This window comes from Pseudophryne corroboree, chromosome 5 (genome assembly GCF_028390025.1).
Source record: "Pseudophryne corroboree isolate aPseCor3 chromosome 5, aPseCor3.hap2, whole genome shotgun sequence".
NCBI classification, from domain to species: Eukaryota; Metazoa; Chordata; class Amphibia; order Anura; family Myobatrachidae; genus Pseudophryne; species Pseudophryne corroboree.
The window spans coordinates 4874724-4893410 of record NC_086448.1 but is presented as its reverse complement, the minus strand read 5'-3'; the positions used below and the strand labels follow the sequence as shown (position 1 = coordinate 4893410).

The 18687-nt window shown below is 51.6% G+C and overlaps 1 protein-coding gene across 1 annotated transcript in view; it reads left to right on the top strand.

Moving 5' to 3' along the window:
• Positions 1 to 14629, top strand: part of PARP10 (poly(ADP-ribose) polymerase family member 10) — a 279539-nt gene extending 264910 nt beyond the window's left edge. The window contains exon 11 of the mRNA XM_063921070.1: positions 14189 to 14629. Within this exon, the coding sequence (XP_063777140.1) occupies positions 14189 to 14499 (311 nt within the window). The 3' untranslated portion in view covers positions 14500 to 14629. The remainder of the gene's footprint in view (positions 1 to 14188) is intronic.
• The last annotated feature ends 4058 nt before the right edge of the window (positions 14630 to 18687 follow it).

The window sequence follows — 18687 nt, the reverse complement described above, 5'->3', positions numbered from 1 at the left end:
GCCCTCTCTGTATACGCTGTAGTGTAGCGCTCTGTCCTCCGCCCTCTCTGTATACGCTGTAGTGTAGCACTCTGTCCTCCGCCCTCTCTGTATACGCTGTAGTGTAGCACTCTGTCCTCCACCCTCTCTTTATACGCTGTAGTGTAGCGCTCTGTCCTCCACCCTCTCTTTATACGCTGTAGTGTAGCGCTCTGTCCTCCACCCTCTCTGTATACGCTGTAGTGTAGCGCTCTGTCCTCCGCCCTCTCTGTATACGCTGTAGTGTAGCGCTCTGTCCTCCGCCCTCTCTGTTTACACTGTAGTGTAGCGCTCTGTCCTCCGCCCTCTCTGTATACGCTGTAGTGTAGCGCTCTGTCCTCCGCCCTTTCTGTATACGCTGTAGTGTAGCACTCTGTCCTCCACCCTCTCTGTATACGCTGTAGTGTAGCGCTCTGTCCTCCGCCCTCTCTGTATACGCTGTAGTGTAGCGCTCTGTCCTCCTCCCTCTCTGTATACGCTATAGTGTAGCGCTCTGTCCTCCGTCCTCTCTGTATACGCTGTAGTGTAGCGCTCTGTCCTCCGCCCTCTCTGTATACGCTGTAGTGTAGCACTCTGTCCTTCACCCTCTCTGTATACGCTGTAGTGTAGCACTCTGTCCTCCGCCCTCTCTGTATACGCTGTAGTGTAGCACTCTGTCCTCTCTGTATACGCTGTAGTGTAGCGCTCTGTCCTCTCTGTATACGCTGTAGTGTAGCGCTCTGTCCTCCGCCCTCTCTGTATACGCTGTAGTGTAGCGCTCTGTCCTCCGCCCTCTCTGTATACGCTGTAGTGTAGCACTCTGTCCTCTCTGTATACGCTGTAGTGTAGCGCTCTGTCCTCCGCCCTCTCTGTATACGCTGTAGTGTAGCACTCTGTCCTCAGCCCTCTCTGTATACGCTGTAGTGTAGCACTCTGTCCTCTCTGTATACGCTGTAGTGTAGCACTCTGTCCTCTCTGTATACGCTGTAGTGTAGCGCTCTGTCCTCCGCCCTCTCTGTATACGCTGTAGTGTAGCGCTCTGTCCTCCGCCCTCTCTGTATACGCTGTAGTGTAGCACTCTGTCCTCTCTGTATACGCTGTAGTGTAGCACTCTGTACTCCGTCCTCTCTGTATACGCTGTAGTGTAGCACTCTGTCCTCCGCGCTCTCTGTATACGATGTAGTGTAGCACTCTGTCCTCTCTGTATACGCTGTAGTGTAGCGCTCTGTCCTCCGCCCTCTCTGTATACGCTGTAGTGTAGCGCTCTGTCCTCCGCCCTCTCTGTATACGCTGTAGTGTAGCACTCTGTCCTCTCTGTATACGCTGTAGTGTAGCGCTCTGTCCTCCGCCCTCTCTGTATACGCTGTAGTGTAGCGCTCTGTCCTCTCTGTATACGCTGTAGTGTAGCGCTCTGTCCTCTCTGTATACGCTGTAGTGTAGCACTCTGTCCTCTCTGTATACGCTGTAGTGTAGCGCTCTGTCCTCTCTGTATACGCTATAGTGTAGCGCTCTGTCCTCCGCCCTCTCTGTATTCGCTGTAGTGTAGCGCTCTGTCCTCCGCCCTCTCTGTATACGCTGTAGTGTAGCGCTCTGTCCTCCGCCCTCTCTGTATACGCTGTAGTGTAGCGCTCTGTCCTCCGCCCTCTCTGTATACGCTGTTGTGTCGCACTCTGTCCTCTCTGTATACGCTGTAGTGTAGCGCTCTGTCCTCTCTGTATACGCTGTAGTGTAGCGCTCTGTCCTCCCCCCTCTCTGTATACGCTGTAGTGTAGCGCTCTGTCCTCCGCCCTCTCTGTATACGCTGTAGTGTAGCGCTCTGTCCTCCGCCCTCTCTGTATACGCTGTAGTGTAGTGCTCTGTCCTCTCTGTATACGCTGTAGTGCAGCGCTCTGTCCTCTCTGTATACGCTGTAGTGTAGCGCTCTGTCCTCTCTGTATACGCTGTAGTGTAGCGCTCTGTCCTCTCTGTATACACTGTAGTGTAGCGCTCTGTCCTCCGCCCTCTCTGTATACGCTGTAGTGTAGCGCTCTGTCCTCCGCCCTCTCTGTATACGCTGTAGTGTCGCGCTCTGTCCTCTGCCCTCTCTGTATACGCTGTAGTGTAGCGCTCTGTCCTCTGCCCTCTCTGTATACGCTGTAGTGTAGCGCTCTGTCCTCCGCCCTCTCTGTATACGCTGTAGTGTAGCACTCTTTCCTCTCTGTATACTCTGTATTGTCGCACTCTGTCCTCCGCCCTCTCTGTATACGCTGTAGTGTAGCGCTCTGTCCTCCGCCCTCTCTGTATACGCTGTAGTGTAGCGCTCTGTCCTCCGTCCTCTCTGTATACGCTGTAGTGTAGCGCTCTGTCCTCCGTCCTCTGTATACGCTGTAGTGTAGCGCTCTGTCCTCCGCCCTCTCTGTATACGCTGTAGTGTAGCGCTCTGTCCTCCGCCCTCTCTGTATACGCTGTAGTGTAGCGCTCTGTCCTCCACCCTCTCTGTATACGCTGTAGTGTAGCGCTCTGTCCTCCACCCTCTCTGTATACGCTGTAGTTTAGCGCTCTGTCCTCCGCCCTCTCTGTATACGCTGTAGTGTAGCGCTCTGTCCTCTCTGTATACGCTGTAGTGTAGAGCTCTGTCCTCCGCCCTCTCTGTATACGCTGTAGTGTAGCACTCTGTCCTCCGCCCTCTCTGTATACGCTGTAGTGTAGCGCTCTGTCCTCTCTGTATACGCTGTAGTGTCGCACTCTGTCCTCCGCCCTCTCTGTATACGCTGTAGTGTAGTGCTCTGTCCTCCGCCCTCTCTGTATACGCTGTATTGTAGCGCTCTGTCCTCCGTCCTCTCTGTATACGCTGTAGTGTAGCGCTCTGTCCTCCGCCCTCTCTGTATACGCTGTAGTGTAGCGCTCTGTCCTCCGTCCTCTCTGTATACGCTGTAGTGTAGCGCTCTGTCCTCCGTCCTCTCTGTATACGCTGTAGTGTAGCGCTCTGTCCTCCGCCCCCTCTCTGTATACGCTGTAGTGTAGCACTCTGTCCTCCGCCCTCTCTGTATACGCTGTAGTGTAGAGCTCTGTCCTCTGTCCTCTCTGTATACGCTGTAGTGTAGCGCTCTGTCCTCCGCCCTCTCTGTATACGCTGTAGTGTAGCGCTCTGTCCTCCACCCTCTCTGTATACGCTGTAGTGTAGCGCTCTGTCCTCCGCCCTCTCTGTATACACTGTAGTGTAGCACTCTGTCCTCTGTCCTCTCTGTATACGCTGTAGTGTAGCGCTCTGTCCTCCACCCTCTCTGTATACGCTGTAGTGTAGCGCTCTGTTCTCCGCCCTCTCTGTATACGCTGTAGTGTAGCACTCTGTCCTCCGCCCTCTCTGTATACGCTGTAGTGTAGCGCTCTGTCCTCCGCCCTCTCTGTATACGCTGTAGTGTAGCACTCTGTCCTCCGCCCTCTCTGTATACGCTGTAGTGTAGCGCTCTGTCCTCTCTGTATACGCTGTAGTGTAGCGCTCTGTCCTCCGCCCTCTCTGTATACGCTGTAGTGTAGCGCTCTGTCCTCCGCCCTCTCTGTATACGCTGTAGTGTAGCGCTCTGTCCTCCGCCCTCTCTGTATACGCTGTAGTGTAGCGCTCTGTCCTCTCTGTATACGCTGTAGTGTAGCGCTCTGTCCTCTCTGTATACGCTGTAGTGTAGCGCTCTGTCCTCTCTGTATACGCTGTAGTGTAGCGCTCTGTCCTCTCTGTATACACTGTAGTGTAGCGCTCTGTCCTCCGCCCTCTCTGTATACGCTGTAGTGTAGCGATCTGTCCTCCGCCCTCTCTGTATACGCTGTAGTGTTGCGCTCTGTCCTCTGCCCTCTCTGCATACGCTGTAGTGTAGCGCTCTGTCCTCTGCCCTCTCTGTATACGCTGTAGTGTAGCGCTCTGTCCTCCGCCCTCTCTGTATACGCTGTAGTGTAGCACTCTGTCCTCTCTGTATACGCTGTAGTGTAGCGCTCTGTCCTCCGCCCTCTCTGTATACGCTGTAGTGTAGCGCTCTGTCCTCCGTCCTCTCTGTATACGCTGTAGTGTAGCACTCTGTCCTCCGCCCTCTCTGTATACGCTGTAGTGTAGCACTCTGTCCTCCGCCCTCTCTGTATACGCTGTAGTGTAGCGCTCTGTCCTCCGCCCTCTCTGTATACTCTGTAGTGTAGCGCTCTGTCCTCCACCCTCTCTGTATACGCTGTAGTGTCGCACTCTGTCCTCCGCCCTCTCTGTATACGCTGTAGTATCGCGCTCTGTCCTCCTCCCTCTCTGTATACGCTGTAGTGTCGCACTCTGTCCTCCGCCCTCTCTGTATACGCTGTAGTGTCGCACTCTGTCCTCCGTTCTCTCTGTATACGCTGTAGTGTAGCACTCTGTCCTCCGCCCTCTCTGTATACGCTGTAGTGTAGCGCTCTGTCCTCCCCCCTCTCTGTATACGCTGTAGTGTCGCACTCTGTCCTCCGCCCTCTCTGTATACGCTGTGGTGTAGCGCTCTGTCCTCCCCCCCCCTCTCTGTATACGCTGTAGTGTCGCGCTCTGTCCTCCGCCCTCTCTGTATACGCTGTAGTGTAGCACTCTGTCCTCCGCCCTCTCTGTATACGCTGTAGTGTAGCACTCTGTCCTCCGCCCTCTCTGTATACGCTGTAGTGTAGCGCTCTGTCCTCCGCCCTCTCTGTATACGCTGTAGTGTAGCGCCCTGTCCTCCACCCTCTCTGTATACTCTGTAGTGTAGCGCTCTGTCCTCCGCCCTCTCTGTATACGCTGTAGTGTTGCGCTCTGTCCTCCGCCCTCTCTGTATACGCTGTAGTGTAGCACTCTGTCCTCTGTCCTCTCTGTATACGCTGTAGTGTAGCACTCTGTCCTCCGCCCTCTCTGTATACGCTGTAGTGTAGCGCTCTGTCCTCCTCCCTCTCTGTATACGCTGTAGTGTAGCGCTCTGCCCTCTCTGTATACGCTGTAGTGTAGCGCTCTGTCCTCCGCCCTCTCTGTATACGCTGTAGTGTAGCGCTCTGTCCTCCGCCCTCTCTGTTTACACTGTAGTGTAGCACTCTGTCCTCCGTCCTCTCTGTATACGCTGTAGTGTAGCGCTCTGTCCTCTCTGTATACGCTGTAGTGTAGCGCTCTGTCCTCCGTCCTCTCTGTATACGCTGTAGTGTAGCGCTCTGTCCTCTCTGTATACGCTGTAGTGTCGCACTCTGTCCTCTCTGTATACGCTGTAGTGTAGCGCTCTGTCCTCAGCCCTCTCTGTATACGCTGTAGTGTCGCGCTCTGTCCTCCGCCCTCTCTGTATACGCTGTAGTGTAGCACTTTGTCCTCCGCCCTCTCTGTATACGCTGTAGTGTAGCGCTCTGTCCTCCACCCTCTCTGTATACGCTGTAGTGTAGCGCTCTGTCCTCCACCCTCTCTGTATACGCTGTAGTGTAGCGCTCTGTCCTCCACCCTCTCTGTATACGCTGTAGTGTAGCGCTCTGTCCTCCGCCCTCTCTGTATACGCTGTAGTGTCGCACTCTGTCCTCCACCCTCTCTGTATACGCTGTAGTGTAGCACTCTGTCCTCCGCCCTCTCTGTATACGCTGTAGTGTAGCGCTCTGTCCTCCACCCTCTCTGTATACGCTGTAGTGTAGCGCTCTGCCCTCTCTGTATACGCTGTAGTGTAGCGCTCTGTCCTCCGCCCTCTCTGTATACGCTGTAGTGTAGCACTCTGTCCTCCGCCCTCTCTGTATACGCTGTAGTGTAGCACTCTGTCCTCCACCCTCTCTGTATACGCTGTAGTGTAGCGCTCTGTCCTCCACCCTCTCTGTATACGCTGTAGTGTAGCGCTCTGTCCTCCACCCTCTCTGTATACGCTGTAGTGTAGCGCTCTGTCCTCCGCCCTCTCTGTATACGCTGTAGTGTAGCGCTCTGTCCTCCGCCCTCTCTGTTTACACTGTAGTGTAGCGCTCTGTCCTCCGCCCTCTCTGTATACGCTGTAGTGTAGCGCTCTGTCCTCCGCCCTTTCTGTATACGCTGTAGTGTAGTACTCTGTCCTCCACCCTCTCTGTATACGCTGTAGTGTAGCGCTCTGTCCTCCGCCCTCTCTGTATACGCTGTAGTGTAGCGCTCTGTCCTCCACCCTCTCTGTATACGCTATAGTGTAGCGCTCTGTCCTCCGTCCTCTCTGTATACGCTGTAGTGTAGCGCTCTGTCCTCCGCCCTCTCTGTATACGCTGTAGTGTAGCACTCTGTCCTTCACCCTCTCTGTATACGCTGTAGTGTAGCACTCTGTCCTCCGCCCTCTCTGTATACGCTGTAGTGTAGCACTCTGTCCTCTCTGTATACGCTGTAGTGTAGCGCTCTGTCCTCTCTGTATACGCTGTAGTGTAGCGCTCTGTCCTCCGCCCTCTCTGTATACGCTGTAGTGTAGCGCTCTGTCCTCCGCCCTCTCTGTATACGCTGTAGTGTAGCACTCTGTCCTCTCTGTATACGCTGTAGTGTAGCGCTCTGTCCTCCGCCCTCTCTGTATACGCTGTAGTGTAGCACTCTGTCCTCAGCCCTCTCTGTATACGCTGTAGTGTAGCACTCTGTCCTCTCTGTATACGCTGTAGTGTAGCACTCTGTCCTCTCTGTATACGCTGTAGTGTAGCGCTCTGTCCTCCGCCCTCTCTGTATACGCTGTAGTGTAGCGCTCTGTCCTCCGCCCTCTCTGTATACGCTGTAGTGTAGCACTCTGTCCTCTCTGTATACGCTGTAGTGTAGCACTCTGTCCTCCACCCTCTCTGTATACGCTGTAGTGTAGCGCTCTGTCCTCCGCCCTCTCTGTATACGCTGTAGTGTAGCACTCTGTCCTCTCTGTATACGCTGTAGTGTAGCGCTCTGTCCTCCGCCCTCTCTGTATACGCTGTAGTGTAGCGCTCTGTACTCCGTCCTCTCTGTATACGCTGTAGTGTAGCGCTCTGTCCTTTGCCCTCTCTGTATACGCTGTAGTGTAGCACTCTGTCCTCTCTGTATACGCTGTAGTGTAGCGCTCTGTCCTCTCTGTATACGCTGTAGTGTAGCGCTCTGTCCTCCGCCCTCTCTGTATACGCTGTAGTGTAGCACTTTGTCCTCCGCCCTCTCTGTATACGCTGTAGTGTAGCACTCTGTCCTCCGCCCTCTCTGTATACGCTGTAGTGTAGCGCTCTGTCCTCCGCCCTCTCTGTATACTCTGTAGTGTAGCGCTCTGTCCTCCACCCTCTCTGTATACGCTGTAGTGTCGCACTCTGTCCTCCGCCCTCTCTGTATACGCTGTAGTATCGCGCTCTGTCCTCCTCCCTCTCTGTATACGCTGTAGTGTCGCACTCTGTCCTCCGCCCTCTCTGTATACTCTGTAGTGTCGCACTCTGTCCTCCGCCCTCTCTGTATACGCTGTAGTGTCGCACTCTGTCCTCCGTTCTCTCTGTATACGCTGTAGTGTAGCACTCTGTCCTCCGCCCTCTCTGTATACGCTGTAGTGTAGCGCTCTGTCCTCCCCCCTCTCTGTATACGCTGTAGTGTCGCACTCTGTCCTCCGCCCTCTCTGTATACGCTGTGGTGTAGCGCTCTGTCCTCCCCCCCCTCTCTGTATACGCTGTAGTGTCGCGCTCTGTCCTCCGCCCTCTCTGTATACGCTGTAGTGTAGCACTCTGTCCTCCGCCCTCTCTGTATACGCTGTAGTGTAGCACTCTGTCCTCCGCCCTCTCTGTATACGCTGTAGTGTAGCGCCCTGTCCTCCACCCTCTCTGTATACTCTGTAGTGTAGCGCTCTGTCCTCCGCCCTCTCTGTATACGCTGTAGTGTTGCGCTCTGTCCTCCGCCCTCTCTGTATACGCTGTAGTGTAGCACTCTGTCCTCTGTCCTCTCTGTATACGCTGTAGTGTAGCACTCTGTCCTCCGCCCTCTCTGTATACGCTGTAGTGTAGCGCTCTGTCCTCCTCCCTCTCTGTATACGCTGTAGTGTAGCGCTCTGCCCTCTCTGTATACGCTGTAGTGTAGCGCTCTGTCCTCCGCCCTCTCTGTATACGCTGTAGTGTAGCGCTCTGTCCTCCGCCCTCTCTGTTTACACTGTAGTGTAGCACTCTGTCCTCCGTCCTCTCTGTATACGCTGTAGTGTAGCGCTCTGTCCTCTCTGTATACGCTGTAGTGTAGCGCTCTGTCCTCCGTCCTCTCTGTATACGCTGTAGTGTAGCGCTCTGTCCTCTCTGTATACGCTGTAGTGTCGCACTCTGTCCTCTCTGTATACGCTGTAGTGTAGCGCTCTGTCCTCAGCCCTCTCTGTATACGCTGTAGTGTCGCGCTCTGTCCTCCGCCCTCTCTGTATACGCTGTAGTGTAGCGCTCTGTCCTCCGCCCTCTCTGTTTACACTGTAGTGTAGCGCTCTGTCCTCCGCCCTCTCTGTATACGCTGTAGTGTAGCGCTCTGTCCTCCGCCCTTTCTGTATACGCTGTAGTGTAGCACTCTGTCCTTTACCCTCTCTATATACGCTGTAGTGTAGCGCTCTGTCCTCTGCCCTCTCTGTATACGCTGTAGTGTAGCGCTCTGTCCTCCACCCTCTCTGTATACGCTATAGTGTAGCGCTCTGTCCTCCGTCCTCTCTGTATACGCTGTAGTGTAGCGCTCTGTCCTCCGCCCTCTCTGTATACGCTGTAGTGTAGCACTCTGTCCTTCACCCTCTCTGTATACGCTGTAGTGTAGCACTCTGTCCTCCGCCCTCTCTGTATACGCTGTAGTGTAGCACTCTGTCCTCTCTGTATACGCTGTAGTGTAGCGCTCTGTCCTCTCTGTATACGCTGTAGTGTAGCGCTCTGTCCTCCGCCCTCTCTGTATACGCTGTAGTGTAGCGCTCTGTCCTCCGCCCTCTCTGTATACGCTGTAGTGTAGCACTCTGTCCTCTCTGTATACGCTGTAGTGTAGCGCTCTGTCCTCCGCCCTCTCTGTATACGCTGTAGTGTAGCACTCTGTCCTCAGCCCTCTCTGTATACGCTGTAGTGTAGCTCTCTGTCCTCTCTGTATACGCTGTAGTGTAGCACTCTGTCCTCTCTGTATACGCTGTAGTGTAGCGCTCTGTCCTCCGCCCTCTCTGTATACGCTGTAGTGTAGCGCTCTGTCCTCCGCCCTCTCTGTATACGCTGTAGTGTAGCACTCTGTCCTCTCTGTATACGCTGTAGTGTAGCACTCTGTACTCCGTCCTCTCTGTATACGCTGTAGTGTAGCACTCTGTCCTCCGCCCTCTCTGTATACGATGTAGTGTAGCACTCTGTCCTCTCTGTATACGCTGTAGTGTAGCGCTCTGTCCTCCGCCCTCTCTGTATACGCTGTAGTGTAGCGCTCTGTCCTCCGCCCTCTCTGTATACGCTGTAGTGTAGCACTCTGTCCTCTCTGTACACGCTGTAGTGTAGCGCTCTGTCCTCCGCCCTCTCTGTATACGCTGTAGTGTAGCGCTCTGTCCTCTCTGTATACGCTGTAGTGTAGCGCTCTGTCCTCTCTGTATACGCTGTAGTGTAGCACTCTGTCCTCTCTGTATACGCTGTAGTGTAGCGCTCTGTCCTCTCTGTATACGCTATAGTGTAGCGCTCTGTCCTCCGCCCTCTCTGTATACGCTGTAGTGTAGCGCTCTGTCCTCCGCCCTCTCTGTATACGCTGTAGTGTAGCGCTCTGTCCTCCGCCCTCTCTGTATACGCTGTAGTGTAGCGCTCTGTCCTCCGCCCTCTCTGTATACGCTGTTGTGTCGCACTCTGTCCTCTCTGTATACGCTGTAGTGTAGCGCTCTGTCCTCTCTGTATACGCTGTAGTGTAGCGCTCTGTCCTCCGCCCTCTCTGTATACGCTGTAGTGTAGCGCTCTGTCCTCCGCCCTCTCTGTATACGCTGTAGTGTAGCGCTCTGTCCTCCGCCCTCTCTGTATACGCTGTAGTGTAGTGCTCTGTCCTCTCTGTATACGCTGTAGTGTAGCGCTCTGTCCTCTCTGTATACGCTGTAGTGTAGCGCTCTGTCCTCTCTGTATACGCTGTAGTGTAGCGCTCTGTCCTCTCTGTATACACTGTAGTGTAGCGCTCTGTCCTCCGCCCTCTCTGTATACGCTGTAGTGTAGCGCTCTGTCCTCCGCCCTCTCTGTATACGCTGTAGTGTCGCGCTCTGTCCTCTGCCCTCTCTGTATACGCTGTAGTGTAGCGCTCTGTCCTCTGCCCTCTCTGTATACGCTGTAGTGTAGCGCTCTGTCCTCTGCCCTCTCTGTATACGCTGTAGTGTAGCACTCTGTCCTCCGCCCTCTCTGTATACGCTGTAGTGTAGAGCTCTGTCCTCTGTCCTCTCTGTATACGCTGTAGTGTAGCGCTCTGTCCTCCGCCCTCTCTGTATACGCTGTAGTGTAGCGCTCTGTCCTCCACCCTCTCTGTATACGCTGTAGTGTAGCGCTCTGTCCTCCGCCCTCTCTGTATACACTGTAGTGTAGCACTCTGTCCTCTGTCCTCTCTGTATACGCTGTAGTGTAGCGCTCTGTCCTCCACCCTCTCTGTATACGCTGTAGTGTAGCGCTCTGTTCTCCGCCCTCTCTGTATACGCTGTAGTGTAGCACTCTGTCCTCCGCCCTCTCTGTATACGCTGTAGTGTAGCGCTCTGTCCTCCGCCCTCTCTGTATACGCTGTAGTGTAGCACTCTGTCCTCCGCCCTCTCTGTATACGCTGTAGTGTAGCGCTCTGTCCTCTCTGTATACGCTGTAGTGTAGCGTTCTGTCCTCCGCCCTCTCTGTATACGCTGTAGTGTAGCGCTCTGTCCTCCGCCCTCTCTGTATACGCTGTAGTGTAGCGCTCTGTCCTCCGCCCTCTCTGTATACGCTGTAGTGTAGCGCTCTGTCCTCTCTGTATACGCTGTAGTGTAGCGCTCTGTCCTCTCTGTATACGCTGTAGTGTAGCGCTCTGTCCTCTCTGTATACGCTGTAGTGTAGCGCTCTGTCCTCTCTGTATACACTGTAGTGTAGCGCTCTGTCCTCCGCCCTCTCTGTATACGCTGTAGTGTAGCGCTCTGTCCTCCGCCCTCTCTGTATACGCTGTAGTGTTGCGCTCTGTCCTCTGCCCTCTCTGCATACGCTGTAGTGTAGCGCTCTGTCCTCTGCCCTCTCTGTATACGCTGTAGTGTAGCGCTCTGTCCTCCGCCCTCTCTGTATACGCTGTAGTGTAGCACTCTGTCCTCTCTGTATACGCTGTAGTGTAACGCTCTGTCCTCCGCCCTCTCTGTATACGCTGTAGTGTAGCGCTCTGTCCTCCGTCCTCTCTGTATACGCTGTAGTGTAGCGCTCTGTCCTTTGCCCTCTCTGTATACGCTGTAGTGTAGCGCTCTGTCCTCCGCCCTCTCTGTATACGCTGTAGTGTAGCGCTCTGTCCTCCGCCCTCTCTGTATACGCTGTAGTGTAGCGCTCTGTCCTCCGCCCTCTCTGTATACGCTGTAGTGTAGCGCTCTGTCCTCCGCCCTCTCTGTATACGCTGTAGTGTAGCGCTCTGTCCTCTCTGTATACGCTGTAGTGTAGAGCTCTGTCCTCCGCCCTCTCTGTATACGCTGTAGTGTAGCGCTCTGTCCTCCGCCCTCTCTGTATACGCTGTAGTGTAGCGCTCTGTCCTCCGTCCTCTCTGTATACGCTGTAGTGTAGCGCTCTGTCCTCCGCCCTCTCTGTATACGCTGTAGTGTAGCACTCTGTCCTCCGCCCTCTCTGTATACGCTGTAGTGTAGCACTCTGTCCTCCGCCCTCTCTGTATACGCTGTAGTGTAGCGCTCTGTCCTCCACCCTCTCTGTATACGCTGTAGTGTAGCACTCTGTCCTCTCTGTATACGCTGTAGTGTAGCGCTCTGTCCTCCGCCCTCTCTGTATATGCTGTAGTGTAGCGCTCTGTCCTCTCTGTATACGCTGTAGTGTAGCGCTCTGTCCTCAGCCCTCTCTGTATACGCTGTAGTGTAGCACTCTGTCCTCCACCCTATCTGTATACGCTGTAGTGTAGCGCTCTGTCCTCCGCCCTCTCTGTATACGCTGTAGTGTAGCGCTCTGTCCTCCGCCCTCTCTGTATATGCTGTAGTGTAGCGCTCTGTCCTCTCTGTATACGCTGTAGTGTAGCGCTCTGTCCTCCGCCCTCTCTGTATACTCTGTAGTGTAGCGCTCTGTCCTCCGCCCTCTCTGTATACGCTGTAGTGTAGCGCTCTGTCCTCCGTCCTCTCTGTATACGCTGTAGTGTATCGCTCTGTCCTCCGTCCTCTCTGTATACGCTGTAGTGTATCGCTCTGTCCTCCGTCCTCTCTGTATACGCTGTAGTGTAGCGCTCTGTCCTCCGTCCTCTCTGTATACGCTGTAGTGTATCGCTCTGTCCTCCGTCCTCTCTGTATACGCTGTAGTGTAGCGCTCTGTCCTCCACCCTCTCTGTATACGCTGTAGTGTAGCGCTCTGTTCTCCGCCCTCTCTGTATACGCTGTAGTGTAGCACTCTGTCCTCCACCCTCTCTGTATACGCTGTAGTGTAGCACTCTGTCCTCTGTCCTCTCTGTATACGCTGTAGTGTAGCGCTCTGTCCTCCGCCCTCTCTGTATACGCTGTAGTGTAGCGCTCTGTCCTCCGTCCTCTCTGTATACGCTGTAGTGTAGCGCTCTGTCCTCCGCCCTCTCTGTATACGCTGTAGTGTAGCGCTCTGTCCTCCACCCTCTCTGTATACGCTGTAGTGTAGCGCTCTGTCCTCCGCCCTCTCTCTATACGCTGTAGTGTAGCGCTCTGTCCTCCGTCCTCTCTGTATACGCTGTAGTTTAGCGCTCTGTCCTCCGCCCTCTCTGTATACGCTGTAGTGTAGCGCTCTGTCCTCCGTCCTCTCTGTATACGCTGTAGTGTAGCGCTCTGTCCTCTCTGTATACGCTGTAGTGTAGCGCTCTGTCCTCTCTGTATACGCTGTAGTGTAGCGCTCTGTCCTCTCTGTATACGCTGTAGTGTAGCGCTCTGTCCTCTCTGTATACGCTGTGGTGTCGCGTTCTCTTTGGATTTTTCAGTTCCCCATTGATCATTATGCTGCCGTCTTCTTCATTTTATGTTTATTTATTTATTTATTTGTTTCATATATCGCGAAGCAAATTCCGTTGCGCTTTACAATTGGAAATAACAATGATATACTGTAACAAAACAATGATTTAACAAACAGTCATAGAGGTAGGAGGGCCCTGCTCTGCAAGCTTACAATCTTTATGGAAATAGGCATGTACTGTATACACAAGGATACTATCTACTGCATAGTTGTCCATCAGATTGGAAAGGTTCTTGGTGGGCTGTATGATATGGTCACACAACAATGATGAACCGGGGTCCAGAGGAAGGATGAGATTGAGAAGACGTGAGGATATATGTGGACTGTGCAGAGTGGATGCAGTTTGATAGGAAGGTTTATGAAGGTTGAATGAGTGTTTCTGGAATGTGATAGGCTTGTCTGGAGAGATGAGTTTTCAGGGAACGCTTGAAGGTTTGGAGACTAGAGGTGAGTCTTATTGTGCGTGGGAGGGCATTCTACAGAGTGGGTGCAGCCCGAAGAAAGTCCTGCAGTCGTGAGTGGGAGCGAGTAATGAGTGTGGATGAGAGACGCAGATCTTGTGCAGAGCGGAGAGGTCAGGTTGGGAGATATCATGAGATGAGAGAAGTGATGTATGTTGGTGCAGTTTGCCGAATGGCCTTGTGTGTGGGTAAAAGTATTTTATATTGAATATGGTAGAATACCGGTAACCAATGGAGGGACTGACAGAGCGGATCTGTAGACGATGAACGTCTAGCGAGGAAGATTAGCCTCACAGCTGCAGTCAGTATGGATTGTAGTGGTGAGAGCCTATGTCTGGGAAGACCGGTCAGGAGACTATTACAGTAATCAATGCGGGAGATAATGAGAGCATGGATTAGAGTGTTGCTGTGTCTTGTGTAAGGTATGGGTGTATTCTGGATGTTTCTTAGATGTATGTAACATGACTGTGAGACAGAGTGAATGTGGGGATAAAGGACAGATCAGAGTCAGGATGACACCTAGGCAGCGAGCTTGTGGGGTAGGGATGATTGCTGAGTTCTCAGCAGTGATAGAGATATCAGGTTGGAAACTACTATTGGCCGGAGGAAATATAATTAATTCTGTCTTTGAGATATATTTCCTACATACGTTAGTTGCCCCTTTAATTTTTACCTGCTTTTCCATGTTCTCTCCTTCCCAGCGACCTTATATGGGCAGGGTGTGTATTTTGCTGTCGAGGCTGCAATTTCCACGCTGGACATTTACTCTCCACCCTCCGGTGAGGGAAAGAAGTTTGTGTTGGTTGCTCAGGTCCTTACTGGAGAGTTTGTCCAGGGGAAACCAGACATGCGAACACCTCCCATTGTGCCAAATAGCGATGCAGATGTTCCACGGCGATACGACAGCTTGGTGAATAGGCTTCAGAAACCCTCCATCTTCGTCATATTTAATGACACGCAAGCTTATCCCCAGTATCTGATCACTTGCTGTAAGAGTGACTCCTCCGTGTGAGGAGAGCAAAGGTGTGTTACAGTGCGGACGATGCTAACCACAGCGCTAGCGGTCATACTGATATACCGGAAGGAAGCTGCAAATGTCTCTTTATGCACCATGTTCTATTAAAGCTTTATTTTCTGTCTTATCCCTTATTCCCGGCTTTCTATAGTCATTCTAGACTCTCTTCCCACAGGATAATGGCCCTCATTCCGAGTTGTTCGCTCGCAAGCTGATTTTTGCAGATTTGCTCACGCTAAGCCGCCGCCTACTGGGAGTGAATCTTAGCATCTTAAAATTGCGAACAACGTTTTCGCAATATTGCGATTACACACCTCGTAGCAGTTTCTGAGTAGCTCCAAACTTACTCGGCATCTGCGATCAGTTCAGTGCTTGTCGTTTCTGGTTTGACGTCACAAACACACCCAGCGTTCGCCCAGACACTCCCCCGTTTCTCCAGCCACTCCTGCGTTTTTCCCAGAAACGGTAGCGTTTTTTCACACACACCCATAAAACGGCCAGTTTCCGCCCATAAACACCCACTTCCTGTCAATCACATTACGATCGCCTGAACGATGAAAAAGCCGTGAGTAAAATTCCTAACTTCATAGCAAATTTACTTGGCGCAGTCGCAGTGCGAACATTGCGCATGCGCACTAAGCGGAAAATCGCTGCGATGTGAAGAAATTTACAGAGCGAACAACTCGGAATGACCCCCAATGTGTCCCGCAGATGATGAAAATAGGCGATCATATCTAATACAACATAAAAACAATATTTTTTCCAAAATTGGCGCATATAACATCTATAATAAATAAAACATTTCTGAATGAGGTAAGTCCTTTTATGTAGGGTGGATTAGTTCTTTGTCCACAACCATAGATAATAGATTCCAAGTAGATTTTCAGTCTCAAAGGAAAGAAAAAAATAATCTAGTGCAACATTGTCTGAACAAATGAACAGAAATGTTTTATTACATAGAACTGACAATAAAAACATAATCACAAGCATGTCACCACATTCAGTAGGGATCACAATGGTTCCTATTCCACTATATTACCCGGCCCGGATCATATAGGGTTGAGAGGCCAAACGCCCGGGATTGTTTCACCTCCTCCGGTAATTTTATTCATTGATGATATGATCTTATAATAAAATTTTGTTATCATAAATCTAATAATTTTCTATTGTGTTTATCTGTGGTTAAGCTGTGAAGTGCCATTATGTTCTCAAGGCTGCTGTATACAGTTTGCACATTCAAGATCGCCATCTTTTTGTTATGATCATATCTAATAGATAACGGAATATTCTACCCAGAGGGCAAATCTTTTCAGTCATCTTAAATGCCATTTCCTGGCCAAGTTAGAAATACACATTGTGATGTCATGTCTCCGTGCACCCTGACTGCCGCAGACACAACTGCAGGGACCCGCGCTCACTACACCGGAACCACTCACCTAGACATCGCTCCCAATCTGGTTAATGACAGGAAGTCTCACCACAGTAGCGGACGGCTGTTGCCATTAAAGGCCAGTGTATTGAATGGTGTAGTGCTGGTTGTATCATCACCTACATATGCAGACTCACAGTGCCGGTTATAGCATCACCTACCTATGCAGACTCACAGTGCCGGTTATAGCATCACCTACCTATGCAGACGCACAGTGCCGGTTGTAGCATCACCTACGTATGCAGACTCACAGTGCCGGTTGTAGCATCACCTACGTATGCAGACTCAGTGCCGGTTATAGCATCACCTACGTATGCAGACTCACAGTGCCGGTTGTAGCATCACCTACGTATGCAGACTCACAGTGCCGGTTGTAGCATCACCTACGTATGCAGACTCACAGTGCCGGTTATAGCATCACCTACGTATGCAGACTCACAGTGCCGGTTATAGCATCACCTACGTATGCAGACTCACAGTGCCGGTTATAGCATCACCTACGTAATGCAGACTCACAGTGTCGGTTGTAGCATCACCTACGTATGCAGACTCACAGTGCCGGTTATAGCATCACCTACATATGCAGACTCACAGTGCCGGTTGTAGCATCACCTACGTATGCAGACTCACAGTGCCGGTTGTAGCATCACCTACGTATGCAGACTCACAGTGCCGGTTGTAGCATCACCTACGTATGCAGACTCACAGTGCCGGTTGTAGCATCACCTACGTATGCAGACTCACAGTGCCGGTTGTAGCATCACCTACGTATGCAGACTCACAGTGCCGGTTGTAGCATCACCTACGTATGCAGACTCACAGTGCCGGTTGTAGCATCACCTACGTATGCAGACTCAGTGCCGGTTATAGCATCACCTACGTATGCAGACTCACAGTGCCGGTTATAGCATCACCTACGTATGCAGACTCACAGTGCCGGTTATAGCATCACCTACGTAATGCAGACTCACAGTGTCGGTTGTAGCATCACCTACGTATGCAGACTCACAGTGCCGGTTATAGCATCACCTACGTATGCAGACTCACAGTGCCGGTTATAGCATCACCTACGTAATGCAGACTCACAGTGTCGGTTGTAGCATCACCTACGTATGCAGACTCACAGTGCCGGTTATAGCATCACCTACGTAATGCAGACTCACAGTGTCGGTTGTAGCATCACCTACGTATGCAGACTCACAGTGCCGGTTATAGCATCACCTACATATGCAGACTCACAGTGTAGGGAGAGATTAGTGGCAGCTGGGGACTTCATTGGCAGCACAGACAGGCGCACATCTTGGGGGCACAGCAGGCAGAGCCAGGACTCGGGCAGGGACACCATGATGATGCTGCGGGCAGCACATGGTCCTGTCCGTGGAGTGCCAGCGGCGGTGGGGGGAACACAGGTGAGAATGTAAACTTTGGAGTTGATGGGAGCTCTGTCAGTACGACTATCCTCAGCCCCCACCAGATACTGTATGACAGAGAGTGCGGAAAACAGTGTCAGAGTCGTTGAAGTGGTGAAAGAAACAAGAAAAGGGGGACAGGGGTTAAGATAGTGGAAGAGGCTCCTGCCTGAGTGCTGACGTTCTACAAGGAGGATGTACTGGGAAAGAGGTTAGAAGAGAAGGACTAGTGGGCTTTAGTAAGAAGATGTCTTAATGGAATGTTTAATTCTGGGGAGATTGGAAGAATGTCGGACCTGGGGTATCGTTTCTAAAATTCGTTTTGGGAAGCACTTTATGAATCTTCAAAATTGATTCCTTTTGAATTTGCAAATTTTTGAAAATTGTCCTTATTTACTAAAAAACGATTTTGCATTCGATTTTTAAATCGAATTCGATGTGGATTCATGTTTGGAATGGATTTTGAGTTAAATTTATGAAATCCCTTACCAAATCGAACTTCAAATCCCCATTAAAATCCCCAGCAAAATCGAACATAGCTTCCTATTGGTCCAATTGTATCACATGCACACTAATTAAAGGGGAAGCTCTCTCTTTATACGTGAAAAGTGATGATTACCGTATATACTCGAGTATAAGTCGACCCGAATATAAGCAGAGGCACCTAATTTTACCACAAAAACCTGGGAAAACTTATTGACTCGAGTATAAGCCTAGGGTGGGAAATGCAGCTCTAGCCGTACACAGCCCTCATAGTGCCAGATATGCCCCACAGTGCCAGATATGCCCCACGGTGCCAGATATGCCCCACAGTGCCAGATATGCCCCACAGTGCTAGATACTTACCCTCTGTTGCTCCCGCGCTGTCTTCTGAAGGAGGGACACGGAGAGCGCAGCGCGTGGCTTTCCTGTGTCCCTCCTAATGCTGACTCGAGTATAAGCCGAGGTGGCTTTTTCAGCACAAAAAAAAGTGCTGAAAAAGTTGGCTTATACTCGAGTATATACGGTACATTTTTTTTCTACAATACTTACAGCTGAAATAGTTGACAAGCTTATCCCTATTCTTCCTTCCTGCCTGCCTTCCACTTTCTGTGCCCACATAGTCAGTTGTTGCTTAAAAAACCTTTGCCTGCTCACTGTTTATTGCATAATTTGGGGGGAGTGGTTTATTTTTTGCGCGATTATGCAATAGACAGCAGAGCTCAATGTCGAACATTTTTTGCAAAATGATATAATAATATGCCTTTTGAATAAATAAAATAATAAAAAAAGATGCATTCTGTAATGGGTTGGGTGGCTATATGTGCCTCTTTATACTTATGGTCAGCATGAGTTTGTGGAATTGAC